This window comes from Lathyrus oleraceus, chromosome 1, assembly GCF_024323335.1.
Source record: "Lathyrus oleraceus cultivar Zhongwan6 chromosome 1, CAAS_Psat_ZW6_1.0, whole genome shotgun sequence".
NCBI classification, from domain to species: domain Eukaryota; kingdom Viridiplantae; phylum Streptophyta; class Magnoliopsida; order Fabales; family Fabaceae; genus Lathyrus; species Lathyrus oleraceus.
The window spans coordinates 104038799-104061280 of NC_066579.1; the positions used below are offsets into that span (position 1 = coordinate 104038799).

General features: G+C 37.7%; 1 protein-coding gene across 1 annotated transcript; it reads right to left on the reverse strand.

Annotated features, from left to right (window-relative positions):
* Positions 1 to 446: 446 nt before the first annotated feature.
* Positions 447 to 5955, reverse strand: LOC127119815 (caltractin). Its single transcript, XM_051050148.1, has 8 exons — positions 5678 to 5955; positions 4602 to 4658; positions 4118 to 4241; positions 3996 to 4032; positions 3885 to 3912; positions 3236 to 3388; positions 3058 to 3160; positions 447 to 781 (listed from the first exon to the last, which is right to left on the reverse strand). The coding sequence occupies exons 2-8, from the start codon at positions 4602 to 4604 to the stop codon at positions 717 to 719; spliced, it is 513 nt and encodes a 170-aa protein (XP_050906105.1). The 5' UTR covers positions 4605 to 4658; positions 5678 to 5955; the 3' UTR covers positions 447 to 716.
* Positions 5956 to 22482: the final 16527 nt, after the last annotated feature.

The window sequence follows — 22482 nt, forward strand, 5'->3', positions numbered from 1 at the left end:
TAATAACTTCATTGATATCTGAAAAAAAAAAATCTAAAACGACTTAAAAAAACAGAGTAACAAACATGACCGAAAAATGACAAATAGCCTAATCCAATGGAAGAGAGATTAGTTTAAGAATTATTTATATCCTTAGAAGATGCTCCGTATTGGAAGTTTAAGTTGAATCAATTTAAAATCCAGTTTAATTCTACTTTAAAGCAACCAAAAATATTAAAATCAATTCTACATATTCAAAATCAACAAAAAAAAAAAAAACCAAACATATACTACATAATGGTCCTAATAAAACAGCTCAGATGGTAGCTATATATGAATATTAAATGTACGGGTGCGGATTCAAACCAACAACATCCCTCTTGTTCACCTTTAAACTCTGATTTCTAACCACTAGACTACTTGATAAAAAAAAACATTACACTACATAAAGAGAGGAGAGAGAGATATGGTCTGATAATATTTTGAAGCGGTAAAATATCATGCATACTGTTCCCATTTGCATTTGTTCCAAACAAAATCCTAAATCCCAGAATACATCTATATGATCATGGCTAACGGACAATCATACCATTGGACTCATATCTCTTATCAAAATAAACAACATTTGATTCATCATTCCTATAATTTTCACGCTAGCAGAAGTACAACATCATCTGAATTTTGCATATAAACAAAGGTAACTACTACTCCATGTAGCCTACAGGATGTAGATATGACTAGTGGCGGAAGCTTGTTCTGTTCATCATTGTGACGAACTCCTCCGGATCAACCTCTCGATCATCTGCATGTAGTAAAGCCAAAAATGTTAAGTAAAAAATATCTCACAAGCATGACGAAGAAATTAACAAGAATCAAGCCTGTGCAGTGCACAAAAATGAGAATCAGAATTAGTTACTAAATCTAGAGTTAAAAAGAAAGCAAAGTTTTATATTGCCTTAACATTTATCTTACAGAATTTATCACACAGCAAACATGAACGGCAGTTAAGGTGGACAATCTTAGTCTACATCTTTAAATTACAGTTCCAGTAAACCTCACAGTGGATGCTCTTCATGAAATCATTCTCATTCCCCAACTTACTTCACCTCCATCCCCGCCGCGAACACGCACTATGTCTTCATCCTTGATGTTCAGTGGGTGCTACCTTTTCTTCTGAGGATGATGCACTGTTTTACTGTCAAAAGCCGGATCATAACAATCCTTACACCAAGCCAAGAACATGATAACGATTGGTCTGGCTGTGTGGTACACAATAGGAGCATGACAAAGTGCTTCACATCATCACTGGCATTTTTGGGCCTCTAATAAAGACCATGTTCTGCCCCAGAGAGGGCATATGAACTCCAACTATTTTGTGTTTAATTTAATATCAAGAAGCCAATGTTTTTTGAAATTTGTTTGGGATTGTTTTTGCTCGATATGATGCAATCAAAACCCGCCAAGAGTGTAGCTTGTTTATGTTCCAACCACTCGTCATGAGTACGATTGAGAGCACTTGCCAAACAAGCTTTTTCACATTATTGCATTGTCGTGCTCCGTCCTCAAGGGGAGGGAATGGGTGGGTGGTTGCCAAACAATCTATTATGGTGGTCCATACTAGTCATGGCCAACAAACAAGAGTATAATAGAACGCGTTTAACTTTCCTCAAGAACTATGAAACCAATGCAAACACACGCTTTAGTTTCGAAATAACAAACTACTCATTTTTCAATAAATACTGAATGTATATACAATTCAGGAACCTATTGTTAATCATCAAGTTAGGAAACAAAAAAACCATAGGACATAACTATGAAACACCGACATAGACACATACATCGGACATGAAACTGATACGGGTAATAATTTAAGAAAATGAATTAATTGATTGCAAACAATGTGTCGGTGAAGTGTGGGTGTTGGACACCATACGCCTTCGATTAGAGGTGTTGGTGCCACAGAGCATAACAAGTAGGACAAGCAGGAAAATAAGATGGGGGTAAGAGAGAAAGAACTCTGTTATTTCTGCAATGGAAAGAGAATATCAGATAAACAACTTTACAAGGGAACTAAGAGATTTGGTTGTTGCAAATTAATCCCGGATTCCCTTATGGATGTGCAGCTCCTGCTAATGAATCTCTAACTGGTTTGTTTTAGGGGGATTGAGAGAGATTATAAATAGAAAAGGAAGAACCAAAGAATGAGACAAGGTTTTTCTCTGCCAGGGCCCATATTCTCTTTTCCAAATGAAACGGTTAAGTCAAATATGATCCCCACATATGACTCATATCCTTCCTTTATATACTGACTAACATCTGGTACAAACAGTTAAATCAAACTCCTCTTTTAAAAAGTAAGACACTAACTAAACTACCCAACTAACTTTCTTCTAGAATAGACTTTAAGTTTTGGGACTTCTAGCTCCCTAAAAACTAACTCCCAAACTGCCACTGTAACTAACTATTGATCAGCCAACTAGCACACTATTGTTTATTCTCTCTTGTTGTCCAGCTGTGCCTCATGTTCAACACATCATGTGTATTACACCAAAAAAGTATAAATGTCCGGTGATACGGTAATCAACACCTGTATTTCACTTCAATTTATTTCATCTCAGTTTTCTTCATTTAACTTAGTTTTTCACTGCTCATATGTGTATACACCTGGTGGAAGTGGGTTTCAGACCAAAGATATTGACCAGAACTGTTATCCTTAAATGGGAGAAGGAACCAATTAATAGATATCATTCCAAATAAACAAGATCACAAAATAAAGAAAATTACTATTTCCCACACAATGACTTTGATATCAAAAAACTAATCATGGTAAAGAAACTTCAAGCACGTGAGAACTGAAATAAAATCAGTGTGAATACTTTACTTTCAATTCAGAAAACCACGCATTTGAAGTTCAAAGTAGATAATATTTTCATATACAGACAATACCATATCAGCATAGCCTAAAGCACATATATCTCCACACAGTTCACCACAGAATGCAATACAAATACACTATGTGAGATGTAAAAGTTTTACTGAAAAATTAGAGTCAGCGGTTATATGACTGTGGTAACTTACTATTTTGATCTGCTTCATCAACCATCTCCTGAATCTCTCTATCAGTAAAATTTTGACCAAGCTCTTTTGCAATGCGCTTGATGTCATTTGCAGATATCTTACCCTGCAATGATCACATATGTGCAATGAGAATCAAGAAAAAGCAATACTGATGATGTAAACCAGTGAAGATCTTCACATTTTTGTCTTGATCAATAATATGGAAAGCTTTCATGAGCTCCTCTTTAGTGTCCCTTTCTCCTATTTTGGCCGTCATCATGTGCTCAAATTCATCATAGTCGATTGCTCCACTCCCATCCTTGTCAACATCTGCTATCATTTGCTCAATTTGCTGAAATGGTGCAGTGGTTTATCTATGAGAGAGATGCGTATAGAACTTTAAAAGAATGACATCACAAAATCCAACAATGTTGTACATGATTCATTGCCACTGATGCGTATAGAACTCTAACAGAATGGCATTACAAATTCATCATATTCTACAATCAGATTTCATTAGCCACTGATGCGTATAGAACTCTAACAGAATGGCATTAGAAATTCATCATATTCTACAATCAGATTTCATTTGCCACTGATCACTATCACTGAATAAGTAGAGGAACAACCACACCCCAGCTAAATGTTAAAACAATAAAAGAGAAGCGGTGTGAGAAGTTTAACTTCAATTATCATACGCACACAGAGAATTGGCCTGGTTCCTTGTGATATTTACAAAAGACTAGGAATTATTTTCCTTGGCAACACTCAATTGTGGAAATAATTGCGACTAGCAAACTCCGCTCAATAAGAAAATTGAATGAATGTAGTTGAATATTATCTAATACCTCTTCTGTCATCTCAAATCCAAGGGCTCTGCAAAGAGAAGATAAATGTTATGAAAACACATAGCCAATTAATATGACAAACGTTTTTGACCTTATGAATAACAACAAAACCTCATGGCAACATTCAGCTCCTTAGCATCAATAGTACCTACAAATAATTAAAGTATTAGCATAAAGGGGAAATAAAATATTTGACTACATTGAGATTTGGATGGTAAAGTGATTTATGAAACCTGAGCCATCAGTGTCAAATAGTTCAAAAGCTTCCTTGATCTCCTGTCTCTTCTGTGTTGTCAAATGATGCCGTGCTCTTGGTTTATTGTTGAACCTCCTGGAATCCCCTCTATGTATAGATGACTGATAAGGAAATTTCACATCAAAAGAGAGTCAATGACTGTTTCATGATTTTTTCTCTCAACCATTTAGGCGATACAATCAACTAAAGGGAACATACTCGTTTATAGAGATGTTAAAAAGAAATAATTATTTGCAAAATTTAATGATGAAAAAAATAATTACTAATAATTAAAAGCGCAACAGGATATACAAGCTAGAAGCAACTCAGTGTAGTAAGACAATAGATTAGATTAAAAATTCTTATAGAGAATATCGTAGAAAATTAAGTGTATCAAGTAGTAGATAAGATTAATAGTTAGCTAACAAATTGGAAATGGAATTGTTGAGGTAGAGGAAAGATTAGAGAAGAGAGGATCATACCATTTTTGTTTGAGGTAGGGCACCAATTCACGCCCACGATTGGCAACAAAATTAAATCTACAAAAACATAGCCCCTTATCAATTTCAAGAAATAACAAAGTAGGAAGATAAGATATCATGTTGGTCAATTACAACTTCCTTTTCAATAAGGGAAACATCAAGCATCTCAATTAATCACTCCTAAAATTGAAGGTGGAGATGGTGGAGCTAAACTAGAGATATCAGATTCTGATTTCGCCGAAAGCATCATGACTTACTTATGTATTATATATGAAGTGCCAGCTGATACATTATAAAGTACACTTGAAGTGTGTATGTGGGCAAATGTTAATAACATGACATAGTGTGGAAAATGTAACCACTTAACATTAAACTCTCCTTTGCTCAACTGATAATAACAAAAAGTTGAGTTTCGGAATCTGAATTTAATAAAGTAGCATCAGCATCATTAAATTGCTGATCTATTAAAGATCACAAAATGTTAATGGTTACAACAAACACATAAGAGCCATTGAGTAGTGCGTGAAAAATAAGTGGCAAAATCCCACATGATACTATTTGTGCCCAATTACAAATTTCACATAACCCTAAAATTGGAATTATATTTCTAATCATTTATGTGTAGTATGTCTAGTTCCACTTTTGAAGAAATCAAAATTGGTCGTGGAGGTGTAAAATTGATTCTCCCATTTTTGGATGTTCTCGAATAATATTGATTCCGCTTCCGAAACTGATTCTAACTAACTTTACTCCAGGCGTGAAATTTACACTCAAATTTATTATACTACTCACTCATCTTAAATCATTTCGCATTCCACTCTCTTTTAGCTGGCATAAACAAACACATGACAACTAAATCAAAACAAAGAAAATACTAAATTGAACGATTACAAATTACCGAAGCATTCAAATCTAAGATAAGGAAAAACTACCACAATCACAACACACATACACATATTAGCGAGCAATTTCTTACACACAGCCACAGATCGAATAAGAAACAGTGACCGTAACGAAATCATAGATGGTATGATAATAATCGAAAATGAAAGCAGAAAGAAAAATTGGAAGGTTACCGTGCGAGAAGCTACGAAATGGAAGATTGCCGGAGATAAGGGTTGCGTCGTCGGAGAGAGGGAATCGCCTTCTATTGAATTGAGGGTGCACGTTAAGCTTGGTGAACACTCAGTCGTTTGTCCTAGATAAATCATGAATTTAATCTAAAATATATAAAAACTTGTCAATTTAGTCTAAGAAAATTATTATTATTACATATTTAAAATAATTTTGTGAATAAGAATTTATCTTTTTTTAAAGTATAATCCTATTGTATTGGACGAAGGAGCAGGAGTGTTTAACATAATAGAAAGTTGTTAAATGAATCGCTCAAATCGAAAATTATAAAAAATATATAGGTAAAATAATTGTTTTTGTCCCGTACGTTTAGCACTCGGTTCATTTTGGTCCATTAGTTTTTAAAAGATTCATTTTCGTTCCTCAACTATATTAAATGTATCATGTCTATCCTTTGCAGACAAAACATAGTAACACTGTTAAACGTGAAAGTGTTAACATCCATGTCAGCTTCATGTAGGATGTCTTCTTCATGTGAATTAGAGTTTTGTGCATAATTCTCATTTGCCCCAATTTTCTTCACTCGCGGACGCCGTGAATTAGGGTCATCTTCTTCACCCGCTGACACCATCTTCTTCATCCACAGACGCCATTTTCTTCAGTTGAGTTAGAGTTGCCTTCGTCTTCTTTCAGTAATCTATGAATAATTCTACTCCGTCGCAAAATGGGTCGGGGTACGGTGGAGAAGTGAGCTACAGTTCTGAATCTGGATTTAATTCTTATTCTTCGAAAAATCAATGGAGACCTAACTGTTGGTGTGGTGATTTTGCTGTACTCAGAAGAGCAAAAACAGTCAAAAAATTTGGGAAGCAGATTTAGGGATGTCCACATTATAAGGTATGATTTATCTTGTTAAGTTTGCAATTTCGATCTTACACGGTGGGTAATGTTGTATGTAACTTGTGCAGGGGAATACAAGTAATGGATGTGATTATTTTGATTGGTTTTGTGCTGAAGTGAAAGATGACAAGGACATGTTTATCAAGAATAAAAAAAGAGGTTGGAAAGCTTAGCAAAAGAGAATGAAGATCAACATCAGAAATTGCTTAAATCTGAAGGATTAATTGAAGAACTTGAGGGAGCTCTCAATAACACAATGAAATGGAATACATTTTGGAGAAATTCATTTTTTATTGCTTTAAGTGTATTAATCTACAATTTGTTAATGTAATTATACACTGAATGGAATTAAATTGTTATATGGGATGAATGAATTGTATTTCTACAATATTGTTTTTTGAGATCAATGAAATGAAATTTTGCAATGTTGTTTATCACCTGGTATAGTTATTGGTTTAATTTGTCTACCAACCTAGTATAACCTAACGGGTATAAATTGTAATTTAATTAGTATAATTTGTAACTTAACTGGTATAATTTGTAACCTAACTGGACAAATTGGTATAATTTAGTTGTTATAATTTGTATATTTGACCACAACAATAAGGTTTGCAAAATATGTTTTTCATTGCACCATAACAGAATTTTCATACAAGGGTTACAAAACATAGTACCAAAACATAAGTGACATTACAGACATAAGACAACACATTGTACCAAAATATAGTACTAAAATATGTGACATTACAGACCTAAGACAACATATTGTACCTAAACATAGTACCAAAATATGTGACATTACATATCAAAATATGACCTAAAACATCATAACAGAAGTGAGCATAAAATATCTATTTTTTCTTCTTGCTTGCTTGAGATAAAGTGAGTCTAGTTGTAGGGTCTGCCACATTCCTTGATGCAGATAACCTAGTTGTAGGGTCTGGTGATCCCACGCTTCTTGTTGGCCTCTCAATGCTTAACTTCTTGACTGAAGTCTTAGAACCACTTGCTTTAGCCTTTATGCGAGCTTGAGTATGAGCATGAGATGGTTGTGTTTGAGCCTGAGACTGAGATGGTTGTGTCTGAGCCTGAGGTTGATGTCTCTGAGATTGAGCTGGTTGTGTCTGAGATTGAGCTTGAGTTCCCTGAGTTTGAGACTGAGCTAGTTGTGTCTGAGATTGAGCTTGAGTTCCCTGTGTAACACCCTTCTAAAATACCCCAAATATTATTTAAAACAACAAAATATAAATCAGAGTAAATATGCAATTAAGGGTGTCACACTTGACACTTCACACCATGTTCCAAAATATCTGGTCATACTCATTTATTTATTATCAAAATAAAACATTGCACAATACGCAGCGGATAAAGATCTAATCAATCATGCAAACCATGTAACACATTACATGTAAAACTTGTTCAACAACCAACAATCAAAATAAGGTAAAACATCCCGTCCCGATGTTACATCTACCAGAGCATGACCCACTAAGGAACTACACTAGACTCCAAGGACTAGCTTCTACTCAATCACTGCTCGTTACCTGAAACATAGTTGTAAGGGTGAGTTCCTCAATCGATATAATAAGCATTATAAAATATCATGTAATGCTAAGTAAATTAACACATTCATTCACCCTAATCAGATCACACCTTCAGCAACGGCAATATCAACTCATCATCACAATCATACTCAACATAAACATCAAAACACACGTATAATATTGGAACACATCCATTCATATTATACACAATACATACATTATGCAATGAGACTCCATGCATGCGGTACCGACTATTCGTGAACATATAGTTCAACCTCACCGATCAAATCCAGATACGGCTACCAAGCTCACTAGTCCCACTCATTTGAGACCTAGTGACTCACTCACTAATTCCTCACCATGGGAATTAGCTACCACCCCAAGGGCTATGCTATGCACGCTAATCACCTAGCATGCAAACATCAACAACAATCCCCAATAACTCACTCACTAATTCCTTACCATGGGAATTAGCTACCACCATAAAGGCCACAATATGCAAGCTAAATCACTTAGTCATGCAAACATCAACAATCATCCACAATGGACATATGCTCACACTCTAAGCCATAAACAGTCCATTCACAATTGCATACATAATAGATACATACACAGCATTATGCATACAATCATACATCATCAACATATTTATCACATAATCATATCATGCCACATAATCAATCACAGTATTAGCACGCTCTACTAATACCCCTACCGCTCAAAACAACGGGAAATGATCCCTATTATATCATACGCCAATATAGGCCAAACATCAAACATGCACACCACATTTAAATATAAATTTTTCACTTTTCACACAGTGTTAACCGGTTAACGCCCTGGGTTAACCGGTTAACGCAACACAGAACACGCTTCCTGGCAATTCACAACAGTGTTAACCGGTTAACACCCTGGGTTAACCGGTTAACGCAAGACAAACAGCAATATTTCACAATTCATAACAGTGTTAACCGGTTAACACCCTGGGTTAACCGGTTAACGCAAGACAGAAAGTTGTTCCTGCGCTAACACGAAGCAGAATGCAGAATTCTCCGCATTTTCCGCCGTTGGAGGACATCCGGACCTCCGATTTCAATTCCGTAAAAAGCTACACTTTCGGAAAATCAAGACTCATCCAATTATAGATTCAATTACAGCTTTAACATAACTTATTCCTCTCAATTTTTCAGCATTCAACATCCCAATTAGGGTCAAACCAATGGCTTATTACTACCCATCACATGTTAACCCATAATACCCATTAAACGACGATAAACCCCCCTTACCTGAGTTAATCCGGCAAATCTTTAGCTTCAAGCTCTTCCTTCTTCAACCTTCTTCTCCTGCTCTTCCTCTTTTTGCCTTTTCTCCACTTTCTATCGCTTCTCTGGTTTTCACGTGAAAAACCCTTTTTACCAAATGGAACTCTTTATATATATTCCAACTTATTATTCCAATTTATATTATTCCAACAATAATAATAATCCAATAATATTTCCAATTATTTAATTAAATTAATAAATATACTATTAATTTAAATTAAATAATTAGCCTTATTTCATCGGGGTGTTACAACTCTCCTCCACTAAAAGAGTTTTCGTCCTCGAAAACATACCTCAAGTGAATAACTCTGCATAAGACTCCTTCATCTGACTCTCAAGTTCCCAAGTCACATTGCCACCTGCTGGTCCTCCCCAAGCTACCTTTACCAAAACAATCTCTTTACCCCACAACTGCTTCAACCCTCGATCCTCGATCCTCATAGGTGATGTTTCAACAGTCAGGTTATCTCTCACCTGTACATCATCTACTTGGACTACATGCGACGGATCAGGAATGTACCTCCTCAATTGAGACACATGAAAAACCTCATGCAAATTCGCAAGTGACGGCGGTAAAGCGATACGATAGGCTACCTCCCCTATCCTCTCCAAAATCTGATAAGGACCAATAAATCGAGGTGTCAACTTCTTCGACTTCAAAGCTCGACCAACCCCAGTTATCGGAGTAACACGGAGAAACACATGATCTCCCTCTTGAAACTCAAGTGACTTCCTCCTCTTGTCGTGATAACTCTTCTGACGACTCTGAGCAATCCTCATCTTCTCCTGAATCATCTTAATCTTTTCCGTAGTTTGTTGAACAATCTCCGGTCCAACCACAACACTCTCACCGGACTCATACCAACATAAAGGTGTCCGACATCTCCTACCATACAAAGCTTCAAATGGTGCCATACCAATGCTCGAATGAAAACTATTGTTGTAGGTAAACTCAATCAAAGGTAAATAACAATCCCAAACACCTCCCTTTTCCAAAACACAAGCCCTCAAAAGGTCCTCCAATGACTGAATCGTCCTCTCAGTCTGACCATCAGTCTGCGGATGATATGCAGAACTCAATCTCAGCTTAATTCCCAAAGCCCTCTGCAAACCTTCCCAGAACTTCGATGTAAATCTAGGATCTCTGTCCGAAACAATACTCGACGGAATACCATGCAAACTTACAATTTTCTCAATATACAACTCAGCTAATCTCTCTAACGGATAATCCATTCTGATCGGAATGAAATGAGCCGATTTTGTCAATCTGTCAACAATCACCCAAATAGCTTCAAAATTCTTAATTGTCCTCGGTAAACCAGAAACAAAATCCATACTGATACTATCCCACTTCCACTCTGGAATCGCCAACGGTTGCATTAGCCCAGACGACTTCTGATGCTCAATCTTTGACTTCTGACAAGTCAAACAAGAATAAACAAAACTCGCAATTTCTTTTTTCATTCCCGGCCACCAAAATAACTTTTTCAAATCATGATACATCTTCGTAGCCACAGGATGAATACTCAGGCCACTACGATGTCCTTCCTCAAGAATACTCTTCTTAAGTTCGGTAACATCCGGAATACACACCCGATTACCAAATTTCAAAACACCATTCTCATCAACTCTGAATTCACCACCTTGACCTTGATTCGCTAGAGTCAACTTATCAACCAAAAGCACATCGGATTTCTGACCTTCTCTAATCTCATCCAGAATACCACTTGTCAACTTCAACATTCCCAACTTAACACTATTGTGAGTACTCTCACACACCAAACTCAAGTCTCTAAACTGCTCAATTAAATCCAATTCCTTAACCATTAACATAGACATATGCAATGATTTCCGACTCAATGCATCAGCCACTACGTTTGCTTTACCCGGATGGTAATTCAAACCAAAGTCACAATCCTTCAGAAACTCTAACCATCTCCTCTGTCTCATATTCAGCTCTTTCTGATCAAACAAATACTTTAAACTTTTATGGTCACTGAAAACCTCAAATCTTGACCCGTACAAGTAATGCCTCCATAACTTCAGAACAAATACCACAGCTGCCAACTCCAAATCGTGTGTCGGATAGTTCCTCTCATGAACCTTCAGTTGTCTCGAAGCATAAGCTACAACCTGCTTATTCTGCATCAAAACACCACCCAAACCCAACAATGAAGCATCACAGTAAACCTCAAATAGTTCCGACGGACTCGGTAATATCAGAATAGGAGCAGTAGTTAACCTTCTCTTTAACTCTTGGAAACCTTCTTCACATTTTGAGTCCCAAACAAACGCTTGCCCCTTTCTAGTCAACATCGTCAACGGTAACGCCAACTTAGAAAATCCCTCAATCAATTTCCTATAATAACCTGCAAGTCCAAGAAAACTTCTTATCTCAGAAACTGACTTCGGAGCTTCCCACTTAGATACCGCTTCTATCTTAGAAGGATCAACAGCAACACCACCTCTTGAAATCACATGACCAAGAAAACTAACCTCTTCTAACCAGAATTCACACTTGGACAATTTAGCAAATAACTCCTTTTCTCGTAGAACTCCTAAAACCACTCTCAAATGTTCAGCATGCTCTTCTTCAGATTTCGAATACACCAAAATATCGTCAATAAACACCACAACAAACTTGTCTAGGTACGGATGGAAAATCCTATTCATATACTCCATAAATACTCCAGGCGCATTAGTCACCCAAAAGGCATTACAGAATACTCATAATGTCCATACCTTGTTCTGAAAGCAGTCTTCTGAATATCCTCAGTCTTCACACGTATCTGATGATATCCCGATCTCAAATCTATTTTGCTGAACACACTCGCACCAACCAACTGATCCATCAAATCATCAATCCTCGGCAAAGGATACCGATTCTTGATCGTTACTTTATTCAATTGCCTGTAGTCCACACACAACCTCATAGTACCTTCTTTCTTCTTAACCAATAACACTGGTGCACCCCACGGTGACACACTCGGACGAATAAATTTCTTATCCAACAGATCTTCCAGCTGACTCTTCAATTCAGTTAACTCAACAGCAGACATACGGTACGGAGCCATCGATATCGACCTAGTACCAGGTACCAAATCAATTGAGAACTCAACTTCACGCTCTGGCGGTAATTCATTCACCTCTTCAGGAAACACATCAGGAAAATCACACACCACGGCTAGATCGCAAATCACCAGTTTATCTTTAGCCTCCAAAGTCGCTAACAGCATAAACAACTCTGCCCCATCTATTACTGCCTCATTCACCTGCCTTGCTGATAGAAACAAACTCTTTCCTTCCTCAATCTCAGGAAATATCACAGTCTTATCAAAACAGTTGATATAAACTCGGTTAAACACCAACCAGTTCATACCCAGGATAACATCAATCTGCACTAGTGGAAGACACACGAGGTCTATCCCAAAGTCTCTACCAAAAATGCTCAAAGGACAATTTAAACAAACTGAAGTAGTAGTCACTGAACCCTTCGCAGGAGTATCAATCACCATACTACCAAGCATCTCAGATATCTCTAACTTAAGTTTCACAGCACAATCCAAAGATATAAAGGAATGAGTCGCATCTGTGTCAATAATAGCTACAAGAGGAAAGCCATTAATATAACACGTACCTCGGATCAAACGATCATCTGCAGAAGTCTCAGAACCTGATAAAGCAAAGACCTTGCCTCCCGACTGGTTCTCTCTCTTCGGCTTAGGACACTGTGGACTGATATGACCCACCTCTCCACAGTTGAAACAAGTCACAGTCTTCAACCGGCACTCTGCAGCCAAGTGACCACCTTTTCCACACTTGAAACACTTCTTCTCATTACTGGTACACTCATGGATACGATGTCCAGCCTGACCACATCTGAAACACTTAGCAGGGGCACTGGAGTCTCCCCCACTAGGCCTCTTCATCCCACTTTGTCTCTGGAAACCTTTGCCAGCTGCATACGGTTTCCCACGATCATTCTGATTCTTGCCTTTCCTATCAACCCTTTGCTGATAGCTCTCCGCTCTGGCCTTGGTATCTTGTTCAAAAATTCTGCAACAGTCAACCAAGTCAGAAAACACTTTAATCCGCTGATATCCAATAGCCTGCTTGATCTCGGGACGTAACCCGTTCTCAAACTTCACACATTTTGAAAATTCTCCAGTAGCCTCATCATAGGGAGTGTAATACTTCGACAGCTCTGTGAACTTAGCAGCATACTCAGTAACAGACCGGTTGCCCTGCTTCAATTCTAGGAACTCTATCTCTTTCTTTCCTCTGACATCCTCCGGAAAGTACTTCCTCAGGAATCTCTCTCTGAACACCGCCCAAGTGATCTCAGCACTCCCAACAGTTTCTAACTCAGTGCGGGTAGCAACCCACCAATCATCTGCTTCCTCTGACAGCATATGCGTACCGAACCTGACCTTCTGGTTATCGGCACACTCAGTCACTCGGAAGATCTTCTCGATCTTCTTCAACCACTTCTGAGCGCCATCTGGGTCGTATGCTCCCTTGAACATTGGAGGATTGTTCTTCTGGAACTCACTCAGTTGACGAGCAGCTCCCAGTCCCACAACATTCGGATTCCCTCCAAGTACTCCAGCTAGCATACCCAGAGCCTCAGCAATCGCAGCATCGTCTCTACCTCTTCCAGCCATCTCTATTCTGAAAACCCAACAAGCTAAAACAATAAGTACTGATAGGGTTACACAACACCTATCACGTACAGGGAAACAGAATAATTACGACTCGACTCGACCGACTATGCTCTGATACCACTAATGTAACACCCTTCTAAAATACCCCAAATATTATTTAAAACAACAAAATATAAATCAGAGTAAATATGCAATTAAGGGTGTCACACTTGACACTTCACACCATGTTCCAAAATATCTGGTCATACTCATTTATTTATTATCAAAATAAAACATTGCACAATACGCAGCGGATAAAGATCTAATCAATCATGCAAACCATGTAACACATTACATGTAAAACTTGTTCAACAACCAACAATCAAAATAAGGTAAAACATCCCGTCCCGATGTTACATCTACCAGAGCATGACCCACTAAGGAACTACACTAGACTCCAAGGACTAACTTCTACTCAATCACTGCTCGTTACCTGAAACATAGTTGTAAGGGTGAGTTCCTCAATCGGTATAATAAGCATTATAAAATATCATGTAATGCTAAGTAAATTAACACATTCATTCACCCTAATCAGATCACACCTTCAGCAACGGCAATATCAACTCATCATCACAATCATACTCAACATAAACATCAAAACACACGTATAATATTGGAACACATCCATTCATATTATACACAATACATACATTATGCAATGAGACTCCATGCATGCGGTACCGACTATTCGTGAACATATAGTTCAACCTCACCGATCAAATCCAGATACGGCTACCAAGCTCACTAGTCCCACTCATTTGAGACCTAGTGACTCACTCACTAATTCCTCACCATGGGAATTAGCTACCACCCCAAGGGCTATGCTATGCACGCTAATCACCTAGCATGCAAACATCAACAACAATCCACAATAACTCACTCACTAATTCCTCACCATGGGAATTAGCTACCACCATAAAGGCCACAATATGCAAGCTAAATCACTTAGTCATGCAAACATCAACAATCATCCACAATGGACATATGCTCACACTCTAAGCCATAAACAGTCCATTCACAATTACATACATAATAGATACATACACAGCATTATGCATACAATCATACATCATCAACATATTTATCACATAATCATATCATGCCACATAATCAATCACAGTATTAGCACGCTCTACTAATACCCCTACCGCTCAAAACAACGGGAAATGATCCCTATTATATCATACGCCAATATAGGCCAAACATCAAACATGCACACCACATTTAAATATAAATTTTTCACTTTTCACACAGTGTTAACCGGTTAACGCCCTGGGTTAACCGGTTAACGCAACACAGAACACGCTTCCTGGCAATTCACAACAGTGTTAACCGGTTAACACCCTGGGTTAACCGGTTAACGCAAGACAAACAGCAATATTTCACAATTCATAACAGTGTTAACCGGTTAACACCCTGGGTTAACCGGTTAACGCAAGACAGAAAGCTGTTCCTGCGCTAACACGAAGCAGAATGCAGAATTCTCCGCATTTTCCGCCGTTTGAGGACTTCCGGACCTCCGATTTCAATTCCGTAAAAAGCTACACTTTCGGAAAATCAAGACTCATCCAATTATAGATTCAATTACAACTTTAACATAACTTATTCCTCTCAATTTTTCAGCATTCAACATCCCAATTAGGGTCAAACCAATGGCTTATTACTACCCATCACATGTTAACCCATAATACCCATTAAACGACGATAAACCCCCCTTACCTGAGTTAATCCGACAAATCTTTAGCTTCAAGCTCTTCCTTCTTCTCCTGCTCTTCCTCTTTTTGCCTTTTCTCCACTTTCTGTCGCTTCTCTGGTTTTCACGTGAAAAACCCTTTTTACCAAATGGAACTCTTTATATATATTCCAACTTATTATTCCAATTTATATTATTCCAACAATAATAATAATCCAATAATATTTCCAATTATTTAATTAAATTAATAAATATACTATTAATTTAAATTAAATAATTAGCCTTATTTCATCGGGGTGTTACACCCTGAGCTTAAGACTGGGTTGGTTGTTTCTGAGATTGAGCTTGAGACTGAGTTGGTTGTGTTTGAGGTTGAGACTGAGTTGGTGGAAACTTGTAAGTAAGCTTGTTATTACCAGCTTTTTTTACATTTAATATATAGTTCAGTCCTCCTCAGTTTGCAACCAGTGCCATCAACTTCACCTTGCTCCAAATTCCTTTTCTTTTTTGGCCTTTATGGCATTTTTCTAAATACTGGTGGTTGCACATCATTGTAGACTATCCTTTCCCAAAGGTTGGAGACATTAACAAGGTAGATGACATGGTTGTATACCTCCTGATATTTCATTTTTTGTACATATCTGGTATGTAACTCTCTACCTTGTATATTATTGTTCCAGATTCCTCATATCCCAGTTATTTAACAACCCCTAACACCTCAAAATAACCCCACTTATCAACATCACACTTCACCTCAGCAACTGAACCCCCATAACTTGACTCATCATCACCTTCGGAAAAAACCCCATGTTCTATAACTACATGCACGTATTCATCCATAATATACCTAAAAATTATAACATTTTGAATCAGGAACACAAAATCCTAAAATGAAAACCCAGATGAACCCTAAAATACAATTGGGCGAAGATTAAAAAGAAGAAAACAAACATTACCAGTATTATCTTCAAAAATATCTTTTCTCTGTGCTTTCTTCGTTCTTCGTTCTGGGTTTGAGAAACATGAGAAATCTGGGTTTGAGAGAACTTCAAAGAATTGTGAGAAAGATGAGAAATATGGGTTTGAGAGACATGTGAGGATAAACGTGTGAGAATGAAAAAAAATCTATTTTGTCTTTTATGTATTACATTGTCAGCTCATCATAAGTTAATACACGTGTGTGTCACGTTTGCATCTCAATTGACTTCGACTAACATTTTGGACGATAAGGATAAACGTGGACCACTTTGAATAACTGAGGGATCAAAATGGTACTTTTTAAAATTAAGGGACCAAAATGAACCCTACACAAAACATAAGGGACAACAAAGGGTTTTAAACAAAAAGTATATTTAGTTCGGATATGTTTGAGCTATCTTTTTAATAAAAGCGTGCAGTTTTATTTTGATTTGCAGTTTATATTTTGCAAACTGAATCAAACCAAATCTAACATCATTATGTTACAACTCAAACTTTAATTAACCCACATTCAAATCAAACTCAAATCTATTTATTATGTCTTATTCTTACGATTGCTAACGGTGTACATGGGTTAGATCAAACCACAAAACTCGATCAAACTCACCCCAAAAAAGGGAATACTTTCTCCACACACCCTTATGGGTGTTCCCACACCATCATAAAAAGTCTAGACTAACCCTATAGTTTGGAGATGCTTCTTCGAACACGCATATTTTAGTCATTTCTCAAGGTAAATTGAAGAGACACTCTCATTATGTCAAAAATTAATTTGGAAATGCATCTTTGTATGTCTAAGTGTGTTTGAAGATGCATCTCCATAAATACCATTTATTCAAAAGTTTGTGGATGGTTTGGAGATGCATACCCAAATGCTTTTGTTTCATATCATTTTCTAGACCTTCCCTATTCATCCCTCTTCATTTTCTAAAAAAGTTCTCAAAATAACATTTGAGTTTTGCAATAGTGAACCTTCTCATCCATTAATCCCAAACACCATTCACTAGAGCTCTACAAAATTGAAACTTCTCCTCCTTTCCAACATCTCAAACATTCAAATTACTTCTCATCAATTTGATTAGGTAACTATTTCTCCTCCTTTTTACTTTTTGATTTGTAGATAGTTGTTTATGCTACATTAGATGTGTTATGTATAATAGACAGTAATGTAAATGAAATTGATATGTTATAACATGCATTGAGGTTTTCTTTTACTATTAGGGTAGAAATGACGTATCTTCCATGAGAGACAACCGCATGTTTGTTTGAAGATGCATTTTAGGATTTAGTTTGCATTGTTTTTGGAGATACATCTCTGGATTTGACTCTGACAAAACTTTGGCTTATTTTGTGGAATTTTTGAATTTCTCCGGACATGCTTTTATATTTTTCACTATTTCTAACGCATGTGCAATGACTGAAGACAACACTGGTCGGATTAGGCTCGGTGTGTGTCCCAAACTACGTAGGTACGGCATGAGAGGGTTACGGAAAGGACCATGAGGCCCGAAGTTGATAATAACTCGTTTGATGGTGCATCTACTTCACATCCCTGAGGTTCCCACCCGTTTGGTTCTCGTAGACAGCTCGGGGTATGTCTCAAAAGGAAGTCGTTTCCAATCCCAATGCCCCATCAGAGAGTTAGCCAAGAGGCCCATTTGACACCTATTTACTACATCTTTATGCAGTCCATGTTGCTAGGCATGTCCACCATAAAGAGGTATATTTATTTTCTTTTGAAATCCATATGCTGTCGACTAATTAAAGCCATACTAATGGTTATATTTTATTTTTACATGAGCATGATTGTTTGAAATTTCTTAACCACGACATAAAGAATTTGTAGTTGCCACAACTTACTACTGCTTAGTTCATTGATTTTATCTGCTATTTAGGGCTTGTCATTTTATGCATTTCGGCTTACATGACCATCAACCACAACATATTGGCGACTTTTGCTTTGAGGTGGCATTCAGAGATGTCATCTTTCCACATGATGACCATCACCTTGGATGACATCTCATGCAGCCTGTATCTTCCCATCAGGAGGAGATTATTGGACCACAAGAGGATCGGGGGCGAGAGGAAGGGATCGATATGATGGTGCACCATTTGGGGGCTTACCCTACTAAGGCCACACATGAGGCACATGACACAAGAGGTGCTCATGAGAGATTTAATTTTTTGGAAAATCTTTATAAAATCCATTTGCATTGGGCCTTGGATGTTCTAGGTGATGATATGCATATTGAGTACCATCGACATTACGCATTGAGGTGTTACCTCTTGTTCCTGGTTGGTGTAACACCCTTCTAAAATACCCCAAATATTTAATTAAAATAATAAACATATAACAATCAGAGTAATTATGCCCTTCAAGGGTGTCACACAATTATTCACACCATTCAACAATATAACGGTCATGCTCTTTTATTAATTCAAAACATAAACATTTGCATAAAACGCAGCAGATAGAGATCTCCTCAATCATGTAAAACATGTAACATTCACATGTAAATTATTCAACAACATAAAACATCCCATCCCGATGTTACATCTATCAGAGCACGACCCACTAAGGAGACTACACTAGACTCCAAGCATTCACTTCTACTCAACTCATTTCTCGTTACCTGAAAAATAGTTGTAAGGGTGAGTTCCTCAATCAATATAATAAGCATTATAGAATATAATGTCATGTTAAGTAATTTAACACATTAATCACCCTAATCGCAACATACAATCAGTAACAGCACATCAGCTCAACATCATACTCAACACCAACATAAAGCATAAGTATAATCTCAAATCATACTCCACAACAACACAAACACACGTATAATATTGGAATACATCCATTCATATTATACGCCATACATACATTATGCAATGAGACTCTACACATGCGGTACCGACTATTCGTGAACATATAGTTCAACTTCACCGACCAATCCAGGTACGGCTACCAAGCTCACTAGTCCCACTCATTTGAGACCTAGTGACTCACATCACTAATTCCTCACTATGGGAATTAGCTACCACCCCAAGGGCCATGCTATGCACGCTAACTCACCTAGCATGCAAACATCAACAACAGTCCAAAATGACTAACATCACTAATTCCTCACCACGGGAATTAGCTACCACCATAAAGGCCACAATATGCATGCTAATCACCTAGCAGTGCAACATCCACAACAATTCAAGAATAGACATATGCTCACACTCTAAGCCATAAAACAGTCTATTCACGAATGCATACACAACTGATACATTCACAGCATTATGCATACAATCATACATTCCTCAACACATGTATCAAAACATCATTATCATGTAAATCAATGAAACACAGTATTAGCACACTCTACTAATACCTATACTGCTCAAAACAGCGGGAATAATCCCTACTATATCACACACTGATATAGGCAACCACCAATTAGGCACACAACATTTAACTTAACAATTTTTCCACTCTGCAACAGCGTTAACCGGTTAACGCCCTGGGTTAACCGGTTAACGCAGCACAACACGCCTCCTGTCCCAAAACTTAACAGTGTTAACCGGTTAACGCCCTGGGTTAACCGGTTAACGCAGCACAAACAGCAATATTTCAGCAAACACAACAGTGTTAACCGGTTAACGCCCTGGGTTAACCGGTTAACGCAAGCAAAACAGCACAATTTCACAATTCAAAACAGTGTTAACCGGTTAACACCCTGGGTTAACCGGTTAACGAAAGACATAAGCTGTTCCTGCGCTAACTCAAGGCAGAATGCAGAATCCTCCGCATTTTCCGCCATTGGAGGACTTCCGGACCTCCGATTCCAATTCCGTAAAAAGCTACACTTCCGGAATTTTACAACTAACCCAAACACAGATTCAATTACAGTCTAACACAACTTATTCATCAAAATTTCTCAGCATTTCAAAATCCCAATTAGGGTCAATTCACGGTTTATCACTACCCATTACATATTATCCCATAATACCCATTAATCGAAGATAAACCCCCCTTACCTGATTAATCCGGCAAATCTTTGAGCTCCAAGCTTTTCTCTCTTCAACCTTCAGCCCTTGCTCTGTCTCTTTGCCCTTTTCCTCTTTCACGATCGTTTCTCTGTTTTCACGTGAAACTTTCTTTTTACCAAAAATGGGATTCTTTCTCTTATTTCCAACATATATATTTTCCGAATAATAATAATAATCCAAAAATAATAATAATAAAATTTCCAATTATTTAACTAAATTAATAAATAAATTATTAACTCAATTTAAATAATTATTTTATTATTATCGGGGTGTTACAACTCTCCCCCACTAAAAGAGTTTTCGTCCTCGAAAACATACCTCAAGCGAACAACTCTGGGTAAGACTCCTTCATCTTACTCTCCAGTTCCCAAGTCACGTTGCCACCTGCTGGTCCTCCCCAAGCTACCTTCACCAAGACAATCTCTTTACCCCGCAACTGCTTCAACTCTCGATCCTCGATCCTCATAGGTGATGTCTCAACAGTCAGGTTATCTCTCACCTGTACATCATCTACTTGGACTACATGCGACGGATCATGGATGTACCTCCTCAACTGAGACACATGAAAAACCTCATGCAAATTCGCAAGCGACGGCGGTAAAGCGACACGATAGGCTACCTCCCCTATCCTCTCCAAAATCTGATAAGGACCAATAAATCGAGGTGTCAACTTCTTCGACTTCAAAGCTCGACCAACACCAGTTATCAGAGTAACACGAAGAAACACATGATCTCCCTCTTGGAACTCAAGTGACTTCCTCCTCTTATCATGATAACTCTTCTGACGACTCTGAGCAATCCTCATCTTCTCTTGAATCATCTTAATCTTTTCCGTAGTCTGTTGAACAATCTCCGGTCCAACCACAGCACTCTCACCGGACTCATACCAACACAAAGGTGTCCGACATCTCCTACCATACAAAGCTTCAAACGGTGCCATACCAATGCTCGAATGAAAACTATTGTTGTAGGTAAACTCAATCAAAGGTAAATAACAATCCCAAGCACCTCCCTTTTCCAAAACACAAGCTCTCAAAAGATCCTCTAGTGACTGAATCGTCCTCTCAGTCTGACCATCAGTCTGCGGATGATATGCAGAACTCAATCTCAGCTTAGTTCCCAAAGCCCTCTGCAAACCTTCCCAGAATTTCGATGTAAATCTAGGATCTCTGTCCGAAACAATACTCGACGAAATACCATGCAAACTTACAATCTTCTCAATATACAACTCAGCTAATCTCTCCAACGGATAATCCATTCTGATCGGAATGAAATGAGCCGATTTCGTCAATCTATCCACAACCACCCAAATGGCTTCAAAATTCTTATTTGTCCTCGGCAAACCAGAAACAAAATCCATACTGATACTATCCCACTTCCACTCTGGGATAGCCAACGGTTGCATTAGCCCAGACGGCTTCTGATGCTCAATCTTTGACTTCTGACAAGTCAAACAGGAATAAACAAAACTTGCAATTTCTCTTTTCATCCCCGGCCACCAAAATAACTTTTTCAAATCATGATACATCTTCGTAGCTCCAGGATGAATACTCAAGCCACTACGATGTCCTTCCTCAAGAATACTCTTCTTAAGTTCGGTAACATCTGGAATACACACCCGATTACCAAATT